The sequence below is a fragment of the Beauveria bassiana genome, assembly GCF_000280675.1.
Source record: "Beauveria bassiana ARSEF 2860 unplaced genomic scaffold BBA_S00020, whole genome shotgun sequence".
NCBI classification, from domain to species: Eukaryota; Fungi; Ascomycota; class Sordariomycetes; order Hypocreales; family Cordycipitaceae; genus Beauveria; species Beauveria bassiana.
In genome coordinates, this window is record NW_007930855.1 from 302,422 (window position 1) to 327,516 (window position 25,095).

Sequence of the window (25,095 nt, forward strand, 5' to 3'; positions counted from 1 at the left end):
CCTTTGTCTCTCCTTATAAAGTTAGCTTATCATGTTAGAAAATCTTGTGAGAGTTTCCTACCACTAAGCACACTATATTTGCGAAGGTCCCTTTAGAGAAGTCGTTTGATCTTGTTTCGGGGCAATTGTCCCGCTCTGATGACGCAGACGCGCGATGCAAACGTGGAGGCACGGAAGCTCCCATCGACGCGTTGTGGCGTCCCACCCAGATCTCCGCCAAACGACAGCTACCCGACATCATCGACACAGAGATTCTCATCTTTAAACGTCCGTATTCAAGCGGGAAACTCCCTTTTGAGCGCTGGATAATTGTATTTAAATCGTGTTTCACGTCATCGAGTGTCCATTTACGTATCGGACGATAGCTTTTTCTTTCCCCGAGGCTGGTTGAGTTCGGACTCGGCCTTGCGGTGAATTCCCGTCTCCGCAAAAAGCCGCTGGCGTCCACTTCTCAAGGCTTTCTCCGAGATAGATCCCCGACCATAATAAGCCTGACAACCTCAGTCCGCCATTCCCACAAGGCCTCCCCCTCATGTCTACGCCGTAAACAAACATCGACACTCACACACTCACATCCTTCCACAGGATGCTACAGAGCCGCATACTGGGGCGAGCAGCTACCAGCCGCTGTCGCGTGCCTCGCCTCCCGTCCTCAACCACCAGTGGCGGACAATGGCTCGCGCGACGCAGCGCCCATACCGGCGGGCCCTTCCAGCCGATGCGGCCTCCATCACCGCAGGAGCTCGGCCGTCCGCAAGCCGCCAAGCAGTACAAGCGTGGCCGCAAGTGGACGAGGCGCTTCCTTTGGACAGCAGCGGTGCTGGGCGGCGTCTACGCCATCGACAACCAGGTGTATGCGGCCGGCTTGACGCGCACGGCGCGCACCTTTGGCACCACGCTGCTCGTCGCGCTCGACTACAACATCAATTTCCGGGCGGAGCCTTGGTTCGGCGGCTCCGTGGCGGACCTGCACCACCGCAGCGCGGAGCGCATGGCCACGCTGCTGCGCGAGAACGGCGGGCTGTACCTCAAAATGGGCCAGGCTATTGCCATGCAGAGCGCCATGCTGCCACCGGCGTTTCAGAAAATGTTTGCCCGCATGTTTGACGACGCTCCTCAGGACGACTGGCATGACGTCGAGGCTGTCATTCGTGCGGATTTTGGCAAGAGCGTCGAGGAGGTCTTTGGGGTCAGCTTCACGGGGAAACCCGGGTACGGTGTCATGGAGAAAAAGGCGCGCGCCAGCGCGAGTGTGGCGCAGGTGCACTGGGCGAGGTTGCCAGATGGACGAGAAGTGGCGATCAAGGTCCAGAAGCGGGATATTGCCAAGCAGATTTCATGGGATCTATGGGCATTCAAGTACGTCTTCTTCTAGGCAGGGACTGAAACGACAAACATGCTAACGATTCATAGGAGTGTGGCCTGGATCTACTCGAAATGGTTCGACATTCCCTTCTACAGCCTGATTCCGTACGTGGCCGAACGTCTCGAACTGGAGACCGATTTCGTCAACGAAGCCGAAAATTCGGAAACGATGCGCAATCTCATTTACAACGAAAAGAGCATGCGCGGCCGTGTCTACATACCCATCACGTACCCGGAGCTTACCTCGCGCCGCGTCATGACGGCCGAGTGGATCGAGGGCGTACAGCTCTGGGACAAGAAGGCGATGACGGGCCGGTGGATGGGCGGCCGAGGAAAGGGCACGCCTGGAGCGCGCGCGCCACTGCCCGACGTCGACATGGACGCCATCCGGCGCGAGGTACGGACGCAGCCGAACCAGGACCGGCTCAAGCCGGAGCGGCAGGAATGGAAGGGCCCGCGGGGCCAAGGCGGCCTGGGACTGTCGACCAAGGAGGTCATGGCGACGGTGACTGACCTGTTTGCGGCGCAAATATTCCAATGGGGCGTGGTACACTGCGACCCGCACCCTGGCAACGTCTTTGTTCGGCGGCTGCCGAGCGGGCGGGCCGAGGTGGTGCTCATCGACCACGGTCTGTACGTGTACATGTCGCCGACGTTTCGCAACCAGTACGCCGAATTTTGGAAGGCGCTCATGACGTTTGACAATGCGACGATTGAGCGGGTGACGTCGCAGTGGGGCATCAAGAGCGCAGACTTTTTTGCCAGTGCGACGCTGATGCGACCGTACGAGGGCGGCAGCCAGTCGACGCGCGAGGCGCTGCTCAGCAAGGACATGGAGGGCAAGACGGCGGCGGAGCGGCACCACGCGATGGAGCAAAAGATGAAGCAAGGGCTGCGGGACATGCTCGCGGACGAGGAAAAGTGGCCCAAGGAGCTGCTGTTTATCGGACGCAACATGCGCATCGTGCAGTCGAATAACCAGTACATGGGGTCGCCGGTGAACCGCATCAAGATGATGGGCGAGTGGGCGAGCAGGAGCCTGTTCCGGGACACGAGCCTGGGGTGGCGGGCGCGTGTGCGCAACGCCTGGCGGCACGTCCTGTTCAAGGTGGTCATGACGGCGTCGGACGTGGCCTTTTACGTGTTCAAGGTGCGGCAGTGGCTGGGGCTCGGGGGCAACATGGAGGACGTCATGGAGCAGCGGATGAAGGACATGGCGCAGGACATGGGGATTGAACTGCAAAACGACGTCTTTAGCGGCTAGTTGAGGCTGACCGTACATTCTTGTGTTGTGTCTGCTTGATCTGATCATTTTTTATACATGTTCGTGGATGTGGAGGAAAGACGTGCTGCTTTTTATACATGGAGTTTTTGGGGAGGCATTGTACATGTACTAGACTAGACCATCTCGGCTTTCATTTTTTTTTTTATTTGCATAGAGGGGGGGGGCCAGAAAGAACATACACTCTCCAATATCATATAGATGATGAACATGGCACGTATAAGCTCATGATTCGTGTGCATGTTCGAGAGCCTTACAGCACCTGGGATAAGGGATGGAAGCATGTTCCACCTCCAGGATTAGACGTGAGGCGACGGCAAATGCGCTTCAGGACTACCGGCAACAGAACAGGTGGGTAGCCGCCGACGCTAGCTCCAATACTCCGTAGCTGGTGTAATACTACGTAATTGTGTAATGATGGTCTGTATCTGGGTGGTGGTGGTGGTGTGGTCCACATCATGGTTAGTAGCCTAATAGGTATGCAGGTACGCACGGTGATACGGGACGATGCGATGCTACTGGTCGGGCGATTTCCTGCTCGGGGCTGACGAGGCCCTGCCAGCAGGAACCTTTTTTTTTTTTTTTTTTTCAGGCTTATTATTTCTCTCTCTCTTCCTCCTCTTTGTTTGCGGCAACTTGGCTGACGAGCGCGTGACACTGCTTCGCTGCGTCGTCGTGCCGACAATGCCCTCGCCCTTGTCAAAGGGCAGCGTGCCATTCACATTTGGTCCCTGCAGTAGCCTGCCGCAAGCTTGCAAGGGGGGGGGGGGGGTTCTTTGCTAGTAAGGAGGGATAATAGGTAGGAAACAGCTGTTTTTGCGATGGGGGATTGATGGGATGATCAGTGAGTGCGGATCCTCCCGCTGTGGCGGAAAAGGAAAGACGTCGCGATGGCTTTTTTAAAGTGTGAGGAGGTTTTGTTTCTTTTTCTATTTAGCGCTCTCATCAGATTTTGCAAGGATCAACTGGTATTCTGGAATCAACTTATCAAGTCGTCTCGTTTGCATCGTGCCCAATTATTTTCCTCTCGGGTGACATGGGCCCCCAGGCTCCCGTTGTTTTGAGATTGACAAGGTTGCATAAGAGGAGCAAAGAGAGGGGGGAGGGAGAGGGGGCGCCAATGCGAGATGTCGTGGCATTCATGCAACTACCAGTTATTTGAGACTTCATTCGCGAAAGAAGAATGTTTGATGTAAATGAAACGGAAAAGCCACATTTTCCTTTTTTCAATCCGATGCAGGGCGCAGGCGCAGGCGCATCTCTCTTTCGGTAACCGGACGTGCCGGGTGCAGGCATGCGTTCAACGTGGTTTTTTTTTCTTCTTCTCTTCTTATTCTTCTTCTTCTTGCCTTCTTTTTCTGACGAGCATGAGGCGGCCCAAAAATAGGTGAATCGAAGCGCCGTGTCTCGGACTGGGATATCGCTCATTGGCTCGGTTAATGAGTAGCTGTCTACAAATCAAAAGTACTCACCCAAAAAATTTGGAGGTTACTGAGAGTTGTAATTACTGAGTAATACAGACCGTACGTTTGTGGCATGATGAAGTCCAGATCAATGCCGAGCCAAGAGAAACCCTAAATTGAAAAAAGAAGAGCATTTATTTTTGCCCAATTGTCTTGAGGTGTGTCGCAATGCAGCCCCTGTTCATCTCTTTCCCTCCACTACGTCGTTATGCGCGACATTGGACTCAGCCAGAAGCCAGCGCGATTGGCTCAGCCAAGCAGTGGAGCAATTGCCGTATCAAGACCAGGCGTTTCGTTTCTGCACAATGAACGGCTTGCGGCCGCTCTCACACTGGAACTTGCAATTTTCTTCCAGAGTTTTCCTTTGGCTGCAGTCTGCATCGTCGACGCATTGGCTGAAAGAAGCCAACAGGGGATAAGGTAGTTAGCGCCAAGTTTGGGGGGGTAGAGAGGGACAAGAATCAAAAGAGATGGGTTCGCCAAGGAAGGGCTTTGGGAGAGACTCGACAATTAAGTTGTGCAATGATTCAGTGTACGGATAGGGTTGACTCGCTGGGTTGGAGTCGAAGGAGGGTAATGGGGAAGGGTGGAGGGAAGTGCACTTGCCATCTACTAATAAGCACATGAACGATATCCAAACTCAAACTTGGATGCAATAATCATCAATCGCTTCAAGTTCTCTTCATTCGCTGGTGGAAAATTCTCAATTCACCATACTTGGGTACCGATCTACAACCGCCGCCCACAGCGGGCTATTTCAGTGGAGGCTGAGTGGATTTTTGTAGCAGCTGCCTCCCTGCAAATCAAGCACCTGGGGGCGCAAGCGAACGTGGACGAGGGGTGCAAAGCCCACTGTCGCCCCGTACGAAATCTCTCGGCGCGTGTTGAAGCATGGGATGGTTTGCTTGGGGCCCCTGCACTGCAGTATTGACAACTCGAGATTCGGAGTAGCGAGGGAGTTTGAACTTGAGAACAACGAGGGAATGATTGAGGCAGGGTGGTGAGAGATTGCAGATGAGTGGCGGACCAGTTGCGGCGCAACAACTATAGTCAACAAGCTAACAGGAATAAAAATCGGGAAATTCTTCTCGTGGTTGTACAAAAGTAAAGGAGCGTCGAACCGTCTTGCTTAATCACTCTGCCCAACTATTATGCTTTCTTCGATCGCGCACGTCCACACCTTGGGCCGGCGCCACGAGTGCCGTTGTTCGCACAAGTACCACTGCAAAGCTGCACCATGCCTCAAACTGCCTAAGGTAGGTACCCAACCAACGTTGGCTGATGAGCCATCTGTATCCCATGCCGCGTACACAGCTGCCGAAGCTACCTACCTAGTTAGATTCTCAACTCGGACAAGGCTCGTCTTTAGCCCTCCATAGTGGCCAGGCTCAGTCCCCTCCCTCCCCTCCTGTCCTCCCCTCCAACAGGCTCCAAGGCCCCAAGCCGCCCGCCACTCAGTGCCAGGGGTCTCCCCTCCCACTCTACCAGCCCAGACTGTCCCCGTCGTAGTCGCACAGCCTGTGCCCGGCTGGGTACTCGCACCTGGTAGCGTCAGTTTATCCAAACTCGTGCCGCCTCCTTTTGTCTGCGGATATTTCGTCCTAGTCTTCTTTTGCGTACATTTCTTCCTTTTCTCTCCCTCTTATCTTCCATCTTCCCATCGCCCATTCCTCTTCTTGCTGGCCGTTTGTCGCCGCCGTCGCCGCCAGTCTCCCCATATCTACGTCACCTCGACTGAACCCGACAACCTGCCTAGCCTCACCTTGTACATCGCTAGCCACCCGTCTTGTGGCTTGATCTCTCCCTCTTGCGCCACGACGCCGTTGACCTGCGTTTGCTGTTACCGATATCAGCAAAAGAAATTATACATTGGCCATTGAGGGGTCTTTTACACTCTTTTTTTTCTCCTCCACCCTCCTATGCGCCCTCGTTTGATCCGTTGCCCTTAGCCGTTACCTTTGCATTCATCCAATAGCTGCCGCTGCTCGCACGACACTCTCCCTCCTACCTACCTAGATATACATCAAACCGCCTCACCTACCCCGACAAACGGCCCATTTTGGCAATAGCTTCACGCCTCGCTTAGCCTCCTTCCCCTCCTTACTCTCGCCATGGAGCCTCCCGCTTCGCCTCCCGCCTCTCGGCGTCCCAGCTTCGGCAGCCTCCTGCGGCGCTCCAAGAGCGGCGACATAGGCAAGAAGGCTCAGGCTGCTCGCGAAGCCGAGCTCGAGCGCCAGCGCCAGCGCCGCCCGCCTCGCCTTCCCGACCTTGCCAACACCGCCGACCAGCAGCTCTCAAAGTCACTTAGCACCCAGTTGCGTCTCGATCCCGCCCAATTCTCCTCCAACGGCCCTCAGGCGCCCTACAACGGGCCCAGTCACTTCAACGCCGGACGCTACGACTCCTCGGGCAGCATCGCCAACTCTCGCAGCTACACCAACAACGCTGCCCCGCCCCCCATCCCAGCGACTCATCATCCTGTTCAGCCGCCGCCCTTCGATCCCTACGCAGCCACCGAGAGCATGACGCACCGAGGCAGGTACAGCTACGCCAGCAGTGCCATCAGCACCATCAACAGCCCTAGAAGGGTGCGCCGTCGCAAGGATCCTACCCCTTTCAAGTAAGTTACTGATTTTAAACACGTTGGTGTGCTTCACCCCGTCCAGTGGCTCTGCCGCTCTCTCTCTGTGTCAATGGAGTCTCGCCTTCCTTCATCTTCGCGCTTGCCGCTGCCTGTCTCACCATGCCACTTTGTGCCAACCAAGTCTCGTGTTCTTCATCATGGCTCTCGCCGCTGACTCGTCTGCCAGTGTTCTCGTCATTGGCGCTAAAGACTCGGGAAAAACCTCTTTTCTCGAATTCCTCAAAACCGCCCTCGCTTTGCCTCCTAGACGCCGTCCCAGGAAACAGGAGCAGCCAGAGTATCAGGCACCGCTGCCTGCCGAGGGCAACTTTGTTCCTCACTACCTCGAGACGGAAATCGATGGCGAGAGCATTGGCCTGACTATTTGGGATTCCGAAGGCCTCGAGAAGAATGTCGTCGATCTCCAGCTCAGAGAAATGTCGGCCTTTATCGAAAGCAAATTTGACCAAACCTTTGCTGAAGAGATGAAAGTGGTGCGCTCGCCTGGTGTGCAGGACACCCACATTCACGCCGTCTTTCTCATGCTCGATCCTGCTCACATCGACCGCAACATTGCCAACGCGCGCAAGATGCAGATGCAGCCCGATGACAATCAAAATGGCTTTCGCTCCAGCAATACCAAAGTCACGGGCGCTCTTGACTATGACATGGGTCTCCAGGTCTTGCGCTCGCTCCATAGGAAGACGACCGTGATTCCCGTCGTTGGCAAAGCCGACACCATTCCCACAAAGCACATGAACGTCCTCAAACGCGCCGTTTGGGACAGCATTCGCCTAAATAATCTCGACCCGCTCGAAACTCTTGGTCTCGAAGACGAATTCAGCAGCGTTATTAACGAAGAAGATGAGGATATTGAGGCCGACTCGGATACCCTACCCCAGGACATGAGCGGCGACTCTGACACGCCGCCCGGCTTGAGCCCGGTCAAGCGTTCCCCCGGCAAGCGAGTCTCGTCGCAAACCATGATTCGTCACAAGGCTTCTCAGGAAAACAAGGAAGAGGAGCTACCATTTTTACCTCTTTCTACCATCAGCCCTGATTTGTACGAGCCCAGCGTCGTCGGCCGCCAGTTTCCCTGGGGCTTTGCCGATCCCTACAACGAGACGCACTGCGATTTTCAGCGGCTCAAGGAGGCCGTTTTCAGCGAGTGGCGCAACGACTTGCGCGAGGCTAGCAAGGAGCAGTGGTATGAAGGCTGGCGAACAAACAAGCTCAAACACCGCGAAAACTCGTACCGTCGTCGCTAGGGGACCTTCATCTACGACGCTGATTTGCCTTTGCTCATCAAGTTTATACCATGATCACAACACTGCACAAAATACCATGCGACGAATCCGCATCTCCGTCCTGATATCCGATCTTTCTTCTCTTCTTTCTCGGAACCTTCGACCATGCGCTGGGATGGGTCCGAGTATACTCTTTTGCATTTAACCGCTGCGGCGCTCTGCTGCGCTGCGTCATGCGACACGTTACCTTGAAATTTTCTTCTTTCTTGTTTCTTTTCTTTTTTTTTTTGCTTCATTTGCAAATCCTCTATACCCATTGTATCAGGATTTACCTAACGAACTTGTCCACTGATGGCCTCTTGACGTCTCATTAAGCACGTTTACACTTTTGACCCTTGCCGTTATATTTCTTTCTATTTTACTTTGAGCGCTGGAATATTTCGCGATGGAAGTTGTCTCTGCAACATGCACCTGTGTTATATTTTGTTTGTCTAGTCTTGTTTTTGACAGGGTGGAAGATAGTTTGGAGCCGTACATTGGACGGGGCAGATTAAAGTAGTGCAAATATACAATCAACATGTCTGACATCAATACGCTGAACCGTAATGTGCGTTCTTTTTCATGCCGAGCGAGTCCTTGCGGAACATGTGCGCTAACAACATATGCTTACCTTTTGACATGTAAAGAAAACCCGTAGTAAGATGGTTGAAAAAGCAGAGTAGGCCGAGAAAAAAACTCCAAGACCCTAGCCAAAATAATGAATAAATCACCATCGCCGCAATAACAACATGATAAACTCCCCTGACCTTTCTCCTCGAGATGCGCCCATTCACATTGCTTCGTAACCAGATAAAACCATGAACCTTACTTTCCTCCCGTCCCAACTACACGAGCCCCTTGCCATTCTGCCAACCGCCCCTCACCTGTCGGGCTTGACGCTTCACTCACTCAGACCCCGGCGTGTCACGAACCTGGACCGGTATATATTCCGTGTTGGTCGGCCTGCCGGTGTTCTTGTCAATGTCCGCCTCCATGCGCTCATAATTCTTGCCGTGCTTCAGCAGCCGTTCCTTTTCCTTTGGCCCGAGCGTGACCCAGTCGAATCCATAGGGCAGGGGCTCGTCATTGAGTATGTACTTGACCTTGAGGTTGCGCGCGCGGTCGCGGTAGGCCTGCTGGTCGCGGGGATGCTCAAACAAGTGTTTTGCCTGGCATTCAATATCAGCCCACTTGGCATAGTGCTTGGCGATGCTGGCGAGGAGCGCCTCGTCGTCGTGCTGGCTCCAGCGAACTCGCCCGTTGTGCATGGAGGGACGAGGGCGAGGCACAGAGGATGCGTCGCCGTCGGCAAGGGCAACTGTAGTGGTAGTAGTGGTGGTGCCGCGCGCGTCGTTTCTGGGCACGACAGAGTTGGCTTGGCGGGCGTGCTTGTCGACCTGTGTAGAACCACCGACGGCCGTGGTGGATGTGCTGAGAGAAGAAGAGGGGAAAAACGGCGAATGCTCTTGCTGCTGCTGCTGCTGCCGGCGGATTTCTCGGTCCACGCGCGTAGCGTCTGCCTTTGTAGTCAGACGCCTTTTGAGATGAACGGCTTCGCTGATGGTTCGCGTATCCGTCTCAAATACGTCGTCGTCATCACCATCGTCGTCGCCGGTGGTGGCTTGGTCGTGCGTGCGCTTGCTGCGCTGATGGTGATTAGCTGGTGTCGACGATACTCTGTCCGCAGGACGATGGGATAAAGCGGACGGGAACGGCGCCGCGCCGTGATCGACGGCAAAGATGCCCCCGCTGGCGGTGACTTGGACGCGCTCGAGAGCCTCGGCGTCGGCTTGATCGCGAAACAGACTGCGGCCGACTTCCGTGTTCGAGGCGCGCACAATGGGCTGCGACTCGTCTTCGTCGGAGCTGATATCATCTTCTCCTCCACTGGCAGCGTCGAAAAACTCGTTTGGGCTTTGGTCGCGATGCTCGAGTTGCTTCCAGATGCCGCGCGAAGCGTCAATTGGCTCCCCAAAATCTCGAAAGACGGTTTGTATGGTAGCCAGCAGGCTTTTAGCAGGGTACTGCTTGCGAAGCGTGGGCAGATTAGAAAAGGTTACATTGTTTTTGCCAATGTGCTTGCTGAAGACGGCAATATGTTCGCGACATAGACTATCCAGCTCCTGGGTGTCGATGCTGGCAAAGCGCTTGTACGGTCCGTTCTCCAAGGTCGCGTTGATTTGCGCGGAGGTCGGATCTTTGCGATGATCGCAAAAGATGTCGTACATGATTTTACGCGCATCACTGTTCTTGTCAGCCTTGGTAAGCGCAGCCAGTACGTGCGCGACGCGAACTTCAAGTGCCAGTTTCAACACGGCCTCAGTAACATTGATTGGAAAGCCAAAACCACCGGTAATAAGATCTTGAAACTCTTCATCGATGATCCTCAACTTCTCCACATTAGGGCTGCCAGCTTCGTCCAAGTTCTTCCAGGCGCCCTCCCAGATAGTTTCTAGCAGTGTGGCGAGATTAGCCAGGATCACGGCTACTTTCAAGGCATCGAGCTCATCGTTGGTCAATGGCGTAGTAGCCCAGGCCCAGTGCAAATAGGGAGCATATCCCTCGTCCACGAGAAACTGTTTGCGCACAGATGCGAAATTATCGATATCCATTATAAAAGCCCGGCGCGCGAGCTTATCCTTATCGCCAAAGACTCTATAGTGAGAGAGGATAATCTCGGCCGTGCTGCCTAGCTTGTAAACGCACTGGCACATGAACTCAAGGTCCTCTTCAGAGACTTGAGCAACGACATGTAATTGGCCATTTTCAGCGCCGACCTCAACGTCATCGTCGGAGTCTTCATTGCGCCTAGGGCTCGTGGGAATCTCGGCTTCACTAGCAGAGACGCCGCGCGGGGCGCCTTTGCGCGCGATGGGATCCGCGACGAGGGAAGAACGATATTTGACGGGTCCCGCTTGTCGAGACTGACTTCGGGTGCTTCGCGTTGGCATTGGCTCGGTCGCGGTGAATGCACGTGTTGCTCTAGTTCCACGCTTAGGAGGCATGTTGGCAGAGATTGGTCAAGGTATTTGATCGATGGCGCGAATAGATGCGGATGGCGATAATGATGAAGTAGGAAAAAACAACAAAAGTTGTTATGGGATGCAGGAGCGTTGGGGGAGTGAACTGTTGTGCCACAATGAGAAGAATCTGGGCGAAAAGAGGTAGATTTTCGGGTAATACTGTGACTGAGGAATAGATTGCAATACAAAGGGTGTATACTGAGACAGTGATTAAAGAAACATGGCTCTGCTCTGCAAAACCAGAGGATAAAAGCTGCATCAGCATCAAGGCACTGGGTTATGTCGAGGCAAAAATAGTGCGAGTTTGGGTGGGGCATTTTCACGATTCCGGGTTAAGGTTGAGGGTTAGGAATTTGGGACAAGGCAAGGGCCAAAACCTCACCCTCAAGGCAAGGTAGCCCCTACCCCTACCCCTACCCCTCATACGAACAGATTCCGAAGATGGATGGAAGCGATTTTATTCTCGACGTGCATTATTCTCATTGTCGAAAACCCTCTACGTCACCCGCGCACTCCTGCTTAACTGTGTATCACGCCGATACGGGAGGTTACCGAAAGAGATGGATGGCGCCAAACAGGAAGTGTGTTTCCTTTTCCTTTTCCTTTGTTCCCCTGCTTATTTTTACTTTTTTTCTTGCTTCTTTTACTTTTTTTTTCCGCTTCTTTTCCTTCTTCTCCCTGAATAGACTTGATTTGAAACTACACCTTCACATCTATGTAGAGCTTTCTACCTTTCTAACTTTCTTGCTTTCTAGCTTTCTGCGCCAGCTGCTCTTTCTAATGTCTGTATTGAATCATATAATTGTATTGTATTGGATCAACATCGAACGCTGGTGTGTCACAAAGGATGGCACACCAAATTGTGCAAGTAAGTGGAATCAATTCGGTACGTACCGACTCTGAACTCCCCCACCAAGACACCTTAACACCCCGGGCGCATCTTTCGAATCAGCTAGCACGTCCATGTACACCTTGACCTCGACACATTATCATCATCTATATTCACCTGCAAAATTCGTGCCAGTCACAAGGTCTGGCTGCATCCGATGCAAGATAGCAGCTGTCGGAACCGTTTTGTTTTCGCCACCCATCATCACCCGCCACGCTAGCTGATACGGGCCAGAGGAACACGACAGTGGTGGCGTTGTTATCCCGCGTCGTCAGGCAATCATCGGCAATATGCAAGTCTGGTTGTGAAAATAATGGTCTGCTCTCATCAAGTATGCTGCGGCACCGGCGCCGAAGCGGAATAGACCATCGGACGATCCAGACCAACCACAGCTCGAGCTGATGAGGCCGCCTCGACCTTGGCGACCAGATTCACTATTGCTCGGATGTTGTCAACTTGTCGTTGATTCCCTGCCGATCCACCTCACCGACGGAGCCCGGACCAGTTGCCGGATTTGACGTCTATGCCGTCTTGCTGCTCTTCGCCTTCAACGCTGCGTCTCCCCTTGCCCCCCTTTCAAAAACACCTGCAAGATAGGCGGACCGCATCACGAAAACAAACGTCTTTAGTGGAGCGCCCCCGGCGCCCCCGACTCAGTCAGCCGAACCCGTTCTTACAAGCCCTCGACTCTGATCATAGTGAATTTGCTTACTGTAAATCCAATATTGCCCCAAGTCATCGCGTTCCACATATGTGGCTGCATCACCCTCTCCTTGCCCAGCGCCAAGCATGTGAAAGCAAGGTGGCCAATGTCGCCGAGCCATAGCGCGACGAGATAGCTTCTGACCACCTTGATCTCGGAACTTGTCGCAAGAACAGCCAGTCCGACAAAGCACATGAGAAGATACATGTTGCCTAGCTGCTGCGCCATAACAATGCTATGCTCCGATGCAGGAAGCACCTGCTTGTCAGGCAATTGCTCGGCGATGAACCATGCTGGGTCCCAGATAGCGCCGATGAAGCCAGCGACTCTGCGCATGGCCGGGTTGAGGTTAGTTTTCTTGGTGTTGCTTTGGCCTTGGCCCTGTGTCGACTCACAAGGAAATCGGTTCGATTATGGTAAACGTCACCCGTGGGATCGTAGGCAGTTTCGAAGCCATTGTGCCTCTTATCGCACCCTCAGCCTCAACACTCTACCGAGATCAACAATAAATGACGCCACCGGCAACAAGCTGCCAGATGACTGCAGCTCGCAACTGGGTAGCTTATCGACCAACTGCCAGTCAACGTCTGAAGCTTGTGACTCCGAGCCGCGATCCACAATTCGCTGGGTTCGGGCAACAAAAGCGTAAAATGGTTAAACCCGGTACGAACGTACGACGTGGGCGCAAAGTCAGCTTGTCAGGCAGCCCAGGCGTGTGTCAGAAGCTTTTGCCTCCCGTGTGGTAGTTAGTCTGGTAGAGCAATTGACAGAGTCGTACAGTGATTGCATGTGGCACCCGCGCCGGACAGACGGGACTGGTATAACAGCCGCTTCCCACCTTGATTACAGGGCTGTCCTATGGGCAAAAGGGGTCCTGCGCCTCGTGCGCTGAGGTGACGACGGAGACACGGAGAGTAGGGTTGGCGCCGGCCCCAGTTCCTCAGGCTCCCAGCACGGTCTAGTGAGCGGGGATTTGCCGTCTTTCGTACAAGATTTAGACCCCCGCTAGGTTGGAACTTGGAAATAAGCCCAGGAAGGAAAAAAAGCTGGTATGGTGGTGGGTGGCTATCACTCGGGTGGATTGCAACTTGGAAGACGGCTGCTTGGTCCTAGCACGGCTGTTTGGGTCCTAGTGGAGGCTCTGCTCCTGGCTCGCCGGCTGCCATGTGACAATTTCACGTGTCACTACGACAAAGACAAACCACTTGCACCGCAAAGCCATCCATTCGGCCTTGCGCTTGCTTGTGCATCGGTCGCAGATGGATCCATCCTTGCTCCGAGGATGGGACGACACTACTTTGTCTGAGATTCCATAAAGTCTTCTAATTTCGTCCTCACCCGCCTGCATCACAACGTGCCCTCCTCTCGGCTCTTGATCTCAAAGACACCAATGCCCACCGCAACATTGCCCTGACTATCTGCCCACGATGGCTACCATCGAACCGCGCCTGATTCACCTCTTGAATGAGTCGACATCGACTCCTCATCACGCTCATGCCGACCTCCCTCCTTTGCATGCCCTTCCTCTGCACGCCCATGGCGATAGGCCTCTGCCGAGGCTCGACCGCGATGCGAGCCGTCATGCCGCTTCGCATCCGTATCCCATCCGCCTGCTGCTCGACGATTCCGACTCGGGTGACTCTCGCCACGGTCACGGTGCCTACCGCGATGACAGCCCTGATGGACCTGATGAAGCCCACCGCAAGAAGCGCAGCCGTGCCACCATGCACGTCAAGGACGACTTTGTCCAGCTGCCTCAGCCGCTCAAGAAGCAAAAGGCGACACAGCAGGCTCTCGTCATGCCGCCCATTATCAATGGCCTCCACGAACCTCCACCTCACGCCGCTCTCTTCCCACCCATTTCCTCGACCACCTACGAGAATGATACCAACCAGATGAAGATGATGCACGACTTCAATACCCATAGCAGCCCCGACGAACGCTCCCAGCGACGAGGCTCCTCCGAGACCGACAAGAGTTCTTCCAAGGGCCGCAAGCGCGCCACGAAGCCCCGACGCAAGTGGACGGACGAGGAGACGAACCATCTTCTTCTCGGAGTGAACCGCCACGGCGTCGGCAAATGGACCAACATTTTGGAAGACCCCGACTTTACATTCAACGAGCGTACTGCTGGCGACTTGAAGGACCGCTTCCGCACTTGCTGCCCCGAAGAGCTCCGAAGCTCCAGCAAGACGTCGAGGTCCGAACGCCGCTCAGAAAGCACCAGCAAGAGCAGCTCCCGCAAGGGTTTGCACTCAGAAAATATCTTGATTAGTGACGAGAAGTCTCGGTCCAAGATCTCCAAGAATTGTACCGAGCTCGAGGAGTCATCTAAACAGAAGAAGAGTCGTGCTCATCGAAAGAACATGGGTGATTTGGCCGAACTCGGCATTCATGGCCCCTTCAAAAAGTCCCATCGTCGTGAGCGCCGCCCCTTTACGGAGCAGGACGATCACGAGATTCTCGAGGGCCTGGACCACTACGGCCCTGCCTGGACCAAGATTCAGCGCGACCCTCGCTACCATCTCTCCACCCGACAGCCGACCGATTTGCGCGATAGAGTCCGCAACAAATACCCTGCTATTTATCAGCGTATTGAAAAGGGCACGTTCCAAGCCAAGGACTCTTCCAGAGGCAACGATATCATGGAGCCTTCTGTCAACATGTCCATCGACAACTCGTTAAAGCGTTCCAAGGTAGCTGCCATTGCCAATCGTCGTGGCTCTCGTGACGAGACTCCCAGATGGCCTGCCCATGTTGAATCAGAGTACCTCCAGCATCCTGGCTTCGAGTTTGGAGATGCTGGTGCAAACCACTTCATGGGTGGCGAGATGGACATTTCCAGACTTCTTCTGGATGATTCCCGCATGGTGCACGGCCATGGGCGACATGACGAGCTGTCTGGCCCTTCGTCCCCCACCGCCCCAGGCCTAGACTCTCGTCGCGACCGCTACGAATATGCACTTCGGTGCTAACAAGTCACTGGACACGAAAACACGAATGAAAACACGCCACTTGTATTTAATGCACCTGGTGTATATCACATATAATGTTTCTTTTGGGGGTTTGGATTACATTAGGACATCAACTGGGTTATGGCGTATAGGGCGGTTTGATTTGAGTGATACCAATATGATAGAGGGCTACGGGACACAGCAGTCTCGAGGGAACAAACGGACCCAGCTAGCCAGTCGCCTCTGAGGCATGGAAGAAGACACATGCGAGCACTTGGCAGCTGATGGCATTTACATACATTACCCTGCAGCACATCAAAACCAGTTAGCGAGCGATTGATAATCCGTTTGAGCAATACAGTAGCCTGCCCTGCAGGCACTATATCTTGATGTAAGAAGCTTTACATGTGAATGTAGCCAGGGACCCGATCAGACCCGTCTACCTAAAAGAGATTGAACCTCGGCGCGGGGCGCTGGGTCTGGTTACTCCGGTGGTTCAAAAAGTTATGGCGCGGAACTGAGGCTCCACCAGCGACGGGAAATTATCGCGATCATTACACGTGATTTTACACGTGACTCATCGGCCGGCGCCGAGACTCCACTATTCGTAGTGCTAGTGCCTAGGGCACGAAGCCCCTGCCAGACTGCGCTAGGCCAAGCGAAGACGAAAAAATTTGTGCGTGCTCCCGGCGGAGCACACCTTGGTCTCATTGAACGGATCACGCCTCAAGTTTCTGATTCTCTGCATCCCGACTAACTACACAGCCAACCCGACAAAATGGCCCGCGGAATGTAAGTCGACGCTCCGAACGAAAGTGCAATGTTGGGATTAGCAATTGTAGTCACGCAATGCTACCCCCAAACACCACGACAAACCGTCGCCAGACCGTCGCTCGACGAATTCTGGCAACAATCTCGCGATCCATGATGCTGACCAACTTTATAGCAAGAAGCACCAAAAGCGTCTCTCAGCCCCCTCCCACTGGCTGTTGGACAAGCTTTCCGGCGTCTATGCCCCCAAGCCCTCGGCCGGTCCTCACAAGCTGCGCGACTGCATGCCCCTGATTGTCTTCATCCGCAACCGCCTCAAGTATGCGCTCAACTACCGCGAGACGCGCTCGATCCTGATGCAGCGCCTGGTCAAGGTCGACGGCAAGGTCCGCACCGACATGACCTACCCGGCGGGCTTCATGGACGTCATCTCGATTGAGAAGACGGGCGAGAACTTCCGCCTTATCTACGACACCAAGGGCCGCTTCACCGTCCACCGCATCCAGGCGGAGGAGGCCGAGTACAAGCTCGGCAAGGTCAAGCGCGTCCAGCTCGGCAAGGGCGGAATCCCATTCTTGGTCACGCACGATGCCAGAACGTGAGTTTCTGTCAGACATCATTCAGCCGTTGGATCAAGCTTTGGTTGATTTCGGGGGGGTTGGGTGTTGGATGCACCAAGATTTTCTCTCCATGTGGGACTGCTACGAGTGGCATCCCGTCATGGGGCAAAGAAGATCCTGAGGTGGCGCCTAGAACTGTCGTCTCGTCTGCCTGCTGCCGTAGGGTCAGACAGGCCATGGGAAATTAGCGACACCTCGTCGTAGAACCGCTCCCACGACCCCCGAAGCCTCCCATCGTCTTTTTCCGACGAACTGTAATGGTGACCCTCAATCGCCACGTATTTGCTAACATTGTAAATCCAGTATCCGCTACCCCGACCCTCTCATCAAGGTCAACGACACCGTCAAGATTGACCTCGCCACCGGCAAGATCACCGACTTTGTCAAGTTCGACACTGGCGCCATTGCCATGGTCACTGGCGGTCGCAATATGGGCCGTATCGGTGTCATCACCCACCGCGAGCGCCACGACGGCGGTTTCGCCATTGTCCACATCAAGGACGCCATCGACAACACTTTCGCCACCCGTGAGAGCAACGTCTTCGTCATTGGTCAGGACAAGCCCTGGATCTCCATTCCCAAGGGCAAGGGTGTCAAGCTCACCATTGCTGAGGAGCGTGACCGCCGCCGCGCTCTGGCCAACTAAGCTCATCACGATGTTGATGTGCTTGGGTAAGGGGGGGCAAGGGGAAAAAAGATGGCATGTGCACAGGAGTCACGGATTTGACGTTTCTGTTGGTCGGGGGACGATATACCACGTCCTTTTTAAAACTAGCCATAGGCAATATGAGAAAACATGAATCTTCCAATATGCTGTATTCCGTGAGTGCCTCGCACCTACGGTGCTAGTGTAAACGCTTCAAGCCGTTTCATCGAGTATTGATAGGATGCTATATCGCAACCAGTTGACCAGTGCGTACCACTATTCGCAAGTCCTCACGTCTCGAGCAAAACATTTTCGCATCCAATTGCGCGTCGTTGTCGAGCGTTGATTAATTACCGTTGCCTTGAACCGATTTCCCCGCAACTGCATCGTGGGAGCAACGTGGGGGCGCATCCGCTTTCAGTCTCGGAACAGAAATTCCGACGTCGGACTTCTGCTCAACTTATCCGATGCGGAGAGATTGATTTACTGTGTGCACAACAATGTTCTTCAAATAAAACGATGCTGCGTTTTTCGTGTAGATCTGGCCTTGGTCGTCGCTTCGCTGTACCCAGCCGCCGGTGCCAGTCGACCACTGCTACAGTGGCCAAGTCAGCTTCTGTCTGGTCCAGCAGCGCAGTATTAGGCATTGCGGTAGCCACGGGAGCCGTCGGATGGAGTGTCGCAAGATGGCAGACTGATGGAAACAGTGGCCAATGGCGTTCAGAATTTTCCGGTTCTACTGGTGGAGAGAAGCGATTTGCGACGCTCTCGGAAATGAACAAGGCTAGTAGTCTATGAAACTGTTGTGCAGCGGATTTATTACTTACAGAAAATGAATAGGCGATTGATGAGATTGTCGCAGAGATTGGAAATACAGAAATTATTTCTACAGATGACGAAGAGCTCAAGACGCACGGCTACTCTGAATGGTCATCAGTCAACCCCGAAACCCTGCCTGTCGCCGTCGCCTACCCACGCAACACCGAGGACGTGGCCACCATTGCGCGAATCTGCCACAAGCACCGCGTGCCTCTGATCCCTTACTCCGGCGGTACAAGCCTGGAGGGCAACTTTTCCGCGCCCTACGGCGGCGTCAGTGTCGACTTTGCCCACATGGACCGGATCCTCCAGCTCAACAAAGACGACATGGACGTGGTCGTGCAGCCCAGCATAGGATGGCAGGACCTGAACCGAAACCTGGCCGACGCGGAGGCGGGGCTCTTCTTCCCGGTGGACCCCGGCCCGACGGCCAAGATTGGCGGCATGATCGGGACTAACTGCTCGGGCACTAACGCGGTGCGGTACGGCACGATGAAGGACTGGGTGATTAACCTGACGGTGGTGCTGGCGGACGGGCGGATCATCAAGACGCGGCGGAGGCCGCGCAAGTCGTCGGCTGGGTATAACCTGAATGGACTGTTTGTGGGCTCAGAAGGGACGCTGGGCATTGTCACTGAAGGTATGTTGAACTTATAAAGTCTCATTAGGCTCGCCATGAGACAAGGGCGCTGACGCACGCAAGCCACGCTGAAACTCGCCGTCATCCCCGAGACGTACTCTGTAGGCGTCGTCTCGTTTCCGACGATTCGCGACGCAGCGGCCGCTGCAGCGGGCGTCATGCAGGCCGGCGTGCCCATCAACTGCCTGGAGATTATGGACGACGTACAGATGCGCGTCGTCAACCTGAGCGGCAGCACGGCCCCGCGCACGTGGAAAGAGTTGCCGACACTCTTTTTCAAGTTTTCCGGCTCCCAGGCGAGCGTCGCCGAAAACATTTCCACCGTGCAGGCCATTACGGCGCGCAACGGCGGCGCGGACTTTGCGTTTGCCGAGGACGAGCGGGAGCAAAAGGTGCTGTGGTCTGCGCGGAAAGAGTCGCTGTGGTCGATGCTTGCCCTGCGAAAGGACGGCCAAGACGTCTGTAAGAAGCTGGTACTATTTATTAACCCAGCGATGATGTTTTCTAATAACATGATAGGGAGCACCGATGTCGCTGTACCGCTCAGCCGCCTCGCTGACCTGATTGAAGTGAGCAAGAAGGAAATGGACGACTTGGGCATGTTTGCGAGCATACTCGGCCACGTCGGCGACGGCAACTTTCACGAGAGCATCATGTACAATAAAAGCGACGCCAAGGAGCGCGACAAGGTGGCGCGCTGCGTCGATAACATGGTAAACCGCGCGCTCAACATGGAGGGTACGTGCACGGGCGAGCACTCGATTGGTTGGGGCAAAAAGGCGAGCCTCGTCAAGGAGGTCGGTCAGGAGACGGTGGATGTCATGGCGACTATAAAACAGGCGTTGGACCCGAGATGGATTTTGAACCCGGGCAAGATTATGGATGTGCCGTGGATGCCAAAGGAAACGCACGTGGTGACGGCGGATGTGCCTGTGACGCCGATTCGAAAGGCGGGAAAGCAGAATACTTTGGAGTAGAAGCTAAAATGCACGAAGATGGAGTTTTCTCAGATATAACCTAATGCATGTCTTTATATTTTGTTTGGTCTTTGTGGCAAAGTAGGTAAGGCAACTCGCGCGGCTGCACGGTTGCAAACGCCGCCTCGGAATGACTTCATTCCTTCTCCATCCTCCTTCCTCCATCATCCCTCCTCCCCTCTCCTGTTCCCTGTTTATTTGACAGTACACTTGAACGCTCAGTTATCCGACTCTCTATCCCACATAGGAACCTTCCAATGACCACACACTATATCTATCCCGAGCAGATCGCTGAAAAATGGTCTGGCACAGAGCTCTCTGGAGACCAGTCACGAAGCCCCTCACGCAACCCATCGAATCCGCCGAAAGCAGCCCCGAAAATGAAATCGATTTCGCTCAGATTGAGAAATCTGCCTGAAGGAATCACGATGCCGCAGCTTTGGAAATCGTTCTCGCCAAAGGGCAGCATCCAGCTGATTGAAATGTACGACAAGCGTCAGGGAGAGAAAGGGGCTGTCGCGAGAATCGACTTCTCACCACCGCCAGAATTGAATTTCTGGAACAGCAGAACAACAGACCTCGTTCTAGATGGTCATGAAAAGCCAGTCACCGTTCATGTGGACGTGCTCAGAGCACGACAGGAGCCTCCGCCAAGCAGCCATGAGCAGCGCTACCCTTCCATTATTTCCATGCAGCTCAAGTCACTTGACTTTGGAAGTTTGCTCAACAAAGACACCATGGTAATCAGTGAGAGCATACAGTCGCTAAAAGATGGCGAGATCTCACTGGAATTCAACACTGTCAGAGGGGAAGTCATTATTTACTTCCACTTCCAGGAGAGGCTAAAAAAGTTCTCGAGAAAGAGACTATACAAGCTCATCACCCATGTTACCGCCATTACAAATGTATAGGATACCTGTTCTGAAGGAAACAGGCGGGGATGTACAATATCCATTTCTTTCAACGGGCCAATTGACTATCTTTGGCTAGCTTCAGACGAGTCGAATATTATACCGACTGATTCAAGGAGATGGCATTGCAACGACAACTGGGTACGCGCAACCGACATTTATGAAGTCATCGTTGAGCCGCAGAAGACTCCGATATCGACCTACAGTCGAGGAAAGCTTGGCAAATGCATCGACATTAGCCGCTTGAAGACATTTCGGTGCATCATTGATGAGACTGATGCACAGTCTCTTACAGCGGTCGAAAACTTGATGCTAGCGTTGGAACAGTATGATATAGTTCCGACTCGCACGACTCTCAAGCTAGAGAAAAATCACAAATGCATGTGGGATTTGCTGGACCATCCCTCGGATGACAGCAGCTCCAATACTCTCGAGTACCTCAGCCTGACCGCTCACCACATTTACCTGGATTTTGCTGTCCGTTACAGACTCGAGGTATGTGTTACTCGAGGCTATCTACGTGAGCACGCAATCGACGCCGAGTTCCTGGAGAAGTTGGCAGCGTTGGATGTCCCAAAAGCGAGCCAGTTGCTGGAGTACCTGGTCGATGAAGAGATACAACTCGAGGACCCTCTACAACTATTTGAAGATGCACGATTTCGCTATGCCCCGATCAAGAGAAAGATTCCGTACTATTGCTCGCTTGTGCTCAAGGCCAATATTACGCCAACGTCACTGAAGCTGAACCTCCCAAATGTCGAGAGCTCAAATCGTGTCATGCGAAAATACAACAACTTGCATGACAGGTTTCTTCGTGTGCAGTTTCTCTCTGAAACAGAGTCTAATCGCATCGCAAAAGATCGCTACAACAACGATGATGTCTGGAAAAGGCTTTTGCGTGCATTGCACAAGGGTATCCGCATTGGAGAACGAACGTACGAATTTCTAGCATTTGGAAACTCACAGCTGCGAGAAGGCAGCGTGACCTTTTTCTGCCCGACGGCGCATGTATCGTGCGATGACATTCGCAAGTGGCTGGGCAACTTTGACCATATTCGCAATGTCGCCAAATTTGGGGCTAGGATCGGACAGTGCTTTTCAACCACGCGAGAGGTGCGCGGAGTTCGTGTGCCTACAATTCGCCACATTGACGATATTGAGGCCAAAGGCGAATGCTTTACCGATGGCGTGGGTATCATATCGGCTCTTCTTGCACAGCTGGTTGTTGATGAATTGGAACTGGACATAGTCGGAAATCCGTCTGCTTTTCAGTTTCGCATGGGTGGCGCCAAGGGAGTTCTCGCAGTGTGGCCGCGAGAATATGCAAAGCACATGGAAGTTTGCCTACGAAAGTCACAAATCAAGTTTAGCACCGAGGCAAACACGCTTGAGATCATAAAGTGCGCCAAAACATCGACTGCGACGCTCAACCGTCAAATCATTACCATTTTGGAGCACCTCGGAGTTCCTCTCGGAGCGTTCATGGCGCTGCTCAACAAACAGATCCAACATTACGAAGAAGCGATGACGAGTCGCGTGGCCGCTATTGATCTCTTGACAAAGTTTGTCGACGAGAACTAGACGACTGTGATTGTGGCCGAGCTTCTGAAGGCCAACTTTCAAGACCCTTTTGTGAAGAACTTGTTGAAGCTCTGGCGGTCTTGGTCGCTGAAGCTCATGAAGGAAAAGTGCAGGATCCAGATTGAGAAGAGTGCTTTCGTCATGGGATGTGTTGACGAGACGGGCACGCTGCGAGGACATTCCATTCAGACGGAAGGATCTCGAGGTAAGAATAAAGCAGTTCTTCCGCAGATCTTTCTTCAAATGAGTGATCGAAAGTATGGGAATAAAACCACGATTATCCAAGGCGTCTGCTTCATTGGTCGCAATCCATCGCTACATGCAGGCGACATTCGTGTTGTCGAAGCGGTCGACACTCCCTGCCTGCGGCATCTGAAAGACGTTGTCGTGTTTCCCTCCAAAGGTGATCGTTCGCTCCCAAGCATACTTTCTGGGGGTGACCTGGATGGTGACGAATATTTCGTCATTTGGGATTCCACGCTTGTGCCCAAAATCTGGAACTCTCCGCCGATGCACTCTACACCCGTCACTCCGCAAGACTTGGAGAGGGGTGTCGAGGTGGATGACTTGCGCAACTTTGCGGTCAAGTATATGAAGAATGACTGTTTGGGTTTTGTTGCAGTCGCGCATCTCGCGCATGCGGATGCTTTGGGCTTGAACCATCCTATATGTGAGAGAGCCGTTAAATGTGTAAAGACTTGCACTAATGATTAATTTGCACAGGTTTGCAGCTCGCCAAACTTCACTCGCAGGCCGTCGACTACCTGAAAACGGGTGTGCCCGCAGAATGGAACAGAGCCAGATACCAACCAAGCAAATGGCCGCACTTTATGCAGAGAAACAGCTGCACGTACCCGTCGCACAAGGCACTGGGCAAGCTCTACAATCGCGTGGCCGAAGAAAATTTTGACTACGTTCCCAGCTGCGAGGACGAGTTTGATTCGAGAATTACCCAAAGATTTGACTTTACCGACGAGATCCTCGCCTCGGCTAGGAACCTCAAGCAGCAGTATGATGTGGCTGTGCGGCGTCTGCTGAAGCAGTTCCGCGTCGCGACCGAGTTTGAGCTCTACTCTGGCTGGGCCATGTCCAAACCGGCCGTCGGCTCAGACTATAAGCTTCAGGAGGATCTCGGTCAACAGTTTGACACGGTCAAGCAGCGATTTCGTGAAATGTGCATCCAAGAGGCGGGAATTGCCGGTGGCAGCAAACTGGAGGAGCTTGTGGCTGCCATATACAAGGTGACAGAAGACGAGGCCAAAGATTTCCTGGCCGAGGCCGAGGCAGAAGGGGAGGCTTTGGAGTACTCGCCCAAGGCCATGCCTCTCATTAGCTTCCCGTGGATCTTTCACTGGGTTCTCGTAAAGATTGCCATGGGCCACAGCTACCAACCGAGTAAGACGAGTTTGGCGGCAGCTACTCGTCCAACGCCAATGGCGACGGCCGCGCCACCTCAACAAGAGGACCATACTTCTCAAGGAATTGATACTCCCTTTGTTGAAGAGCCAAGGAGATCGATTGAGGTGCCCAAGGAAGCAGTCAAGGTCGATGGGGAAGCCGACCTCATAGATTTTGACGCTATCCGCACCGAGCCCGCAACGACAAGGTGCAACACTCCAGAAGAGTCGACCGAGTATACCCCGTCCCGCAGCGCGGTCTCGAGCCGCATAGAGGGCATAGAGTCAAAGGTGAATCAGCTGCTGCGGCTCTATGAGGACTCTGACGGGGATTGAGAAGCCATTGAGGGGGATGATGCAAGATTGGCGTTCATATGGGTAGCTGGCGACTTTTTAAAGAAATTTTGGGACAGTTACATTTTGGCTTGCATGATTTGTTTCGCTTTGAATCTTTAGCTAGTTAGCGCTTAATACACAAATCCGTCCTCAGCACCCATTTCTCGCCGGCGCGGACCTCTCTGCCTTCGTGCTGTCGTCGACATTAGCCGTCTTCAACTCAAAGGAAAATAAATAAATAAAATAAAAATAAAAATAAAAAGAAACGGGTGAACGCAGGCCGTGTCAACGTACCAAAAGACAGTCGTCGCCGTGCTTGTGTAGCAGCAGCATGCCCGTCTGCGGCGACACGCAAATGGCCTCGGCCTCGGACTGGCGGTCGTGCGGGTAAAAGACGGTCTCGCCGCCGACGCAACCCTCGGACGCGCCCGTCAGGTAGAGAAGCAGCGTCCATGTCGTGCGGGCTTGCACAGTCTTGCCGTCGATCTGGAGGGCAACGTTGTTGGACTCGTCGTCTGGTCGGTTCCTTCATTAGTCTCTCTGTCTTTCTAACCCGTATCGCATTCATATATACTCGACTCCCGCGGTACTCGACTCCCGTGGCTACAAACGTACAATGACAGTCAAAGAACTGGCCCTTTGTGTACCGATATACCCGTATATTCGGACTCAGCCCAATAGGCTCACCACCCCTTGTTCATTTTTCCATCGTCAGTAACTTACCCCCGTTATGTGTGATATATATATATATATATATACATATACTACCCGGGGGCGGGGGGGGGGGGGGGGGGGTAAGGGGTAAAAAA

General features: G+C 53.7%; 10 protein-coding genes across 10 annotated transcripts in view; 7 read left to right on the forward strand and 3 right to left on the reverse strand.

Moving 5' to 3' along the window:
- Positions 1–586: 586 nt before the first annotated feature.
- Positions 587–2,629, forward strand: BBA_06728 (ABC1 family protein; the record flags this gene model as incomplete). Its single annotated transcript, XM_008601825.1, has 2 exons — positions 587–1,359; positions 1,414–2,629. 2 exons carry the CDS (start codon positions 587–589, stop codon positions 2,627–2,629), a joined length of 1,989 nt encoding a protein of 662 aa, XP_008600047.1.
- Positions 2,630–6,221: 3,592 nt separating this feature from the next.
- Positions 6,222–8,001, forward strand: BBA_06729 (Cell division/GTP binding protein; the record flags this gene model as incomplete). The annotated part of the gene is made up of 2 exons (XM_008601826.1): positions 6,222–6,730; positions 6,777–8,001. 2 exons carry the CDS (start codon positions 6,222–6,224, stop codon positions 7,999–8,001), a joined length of 1,734 nt encoding a protein of 577 aa, XP_008600048.1.
- Positions 8,002–8,924: 923 nt separating this feature from the next.
- On the reverse strand, positions 8,925–11,024 carry BBA_06730 (MYB DNA-binding domain protein; the record flags this gene model as incomplete). The annotated part of the gene is made up of 1 exon (XM_008601827.1): positions 8,925–11,024. The coding sequence occupies one exon, from the start codon at positions 11,022–11,024 to the stop codon at positions 8,925–8,927; it is 2,100 nt and encodes a 699-aa protein (XP_008600049.1).
- Positions 11,025–12,604: 1,580 nt separating this feature from the next.
- BBA_06731 (uncharacterized protein) lies at positions 12,605–13,091 on the reverse strand (the record flags this gene model as incomplete). Its single annotated transcript, XM_008601828.1, has 2 exons — positions 12,605–12,962; positions 13,030–13,091. The coding sequence occupies 2 exons, from the start codon at positions 13,089–13,091 to the stop codon at positions 12,605–12,607; spliced, it is 420 nt and encodes a 139-aa protein (XP_008600050.1).
- Positions 13,092–14,061: 970 nt separating this feature from the next.
- On the forward strand, positions 14,062–15,609 carry BBA_06732 (MYB DNA-binding domain-containing protein; the record flags this gene model as incomplete). The annotated part of the gene is made up of 1 exon (XM_008601829.1): positions 14,062–15,609. The coding sequence occupies one exon, from the start codon at positions 14,062–14,064 to the stop codon at positions 15,607–15,609; it is 1,548 nt and encodes a 515-aa protein (XP_008600051.1).
- Positions 15,610–16,366: 757 nt separating this feature from the next.
- On the forward strand, positions 16,367–17,625 carry BBA_06733 (ribosomal family S4e; the record flags this gene model as incomplete). Its single annotated transcript, XM_008601830.1, has 3 exons — positions 16,367–16,380; positions 16,535–16,957; positions 17,283–17,625. The coding sequence occupies 3 exons, from the start codon at positions 16,367–16,369 to the stop codon at positions 17,623–17,625; spliced, it is 780 nt and encodes a 259-aa protein (XP_008600052.1).
- A 164-nt stretch (positions 17,626–17,789) lies between these two features.
- On the forward strand, positions 17,790–20,061 carry BBA_06734 (D-lactate dehydrogenase; the record flags this gene model as incomplete). The annotated part of the gene is made up of 4 exons (XM_008601831.1): positions 17,790–17,801; positions 18,466–19,084; positions 19,148–19,546; positions 19,604–20,061. The coding sequence occupies 4 exons, from the start codon at positions 17,790–17,792 to the stop codon at positions 20,059–20,061; spliced, it is 1,488 nt and encodes a 495-aa protein (XP_008600053.1).
- A 428-nt stretch (positions 20,062–20,489) lies between these two features.
- BBA_06735 (RNA dependent RNA polymerase) lies at positions 20,490–22,553 on the forward strand (the record flags this gene model as incomplete). The annotated part of the gene is made up of 2 exons (XM_008601832.1): positions 20,490–20,966; positions 21,258–22,553. 2 exons carry the CDS (start codon positions 20,490–20,492, stop codon positions 22,551–22,553), a joined length of 1,773 nt encoding a protein of 590 aa, XP_008600054.1.
- A 96-nt stretch (positions 22,554–22,649) lies between these two features.
- Positions 22,650–24,286, forward strand: BBA_06736 (RNA dependent RNA polymerase; the record flags this gene model as incomplete). Its single annotated transcript, XM_008601833.1, has 2 exons — positions 22,650–23,223; positions 23,277–24,286. 2 exons carry the CDS (start codon positions 22,650–22,652, stop codon positions 24,284–24,286), a joined length of 1,584 nt encoding a protein of 527 aa, XP_008600055.1.
- Positions 24,287–24,410: 124 nt separating this feature from the next.
- The window catches only part of BBA_06737 (Prolyl 4-hydroxylase, alpha subunit), a gene marked incomplete at both ends in the record, with an annotated part of 1,162 nt that continues 477 nt past the window's right edge, over positions 24,411–25,095 (reverse strand). Inside the window, 3 exons of the mRNA XM_008601834.1 lie at positions 24,411–24,479; positions 24,581–24,801; positions 24,902–24,978. Coding sequence (XP_008600056.1) covers positions 24,411–24,479; positions 24,581–24,801; positions 24,902–24,978 — 367 coding nt within the window. The remainder of the gene's footprint in view (positions 24,480–24,580; positions 24,802–24,901; positions 24,979–25,095) is intronic.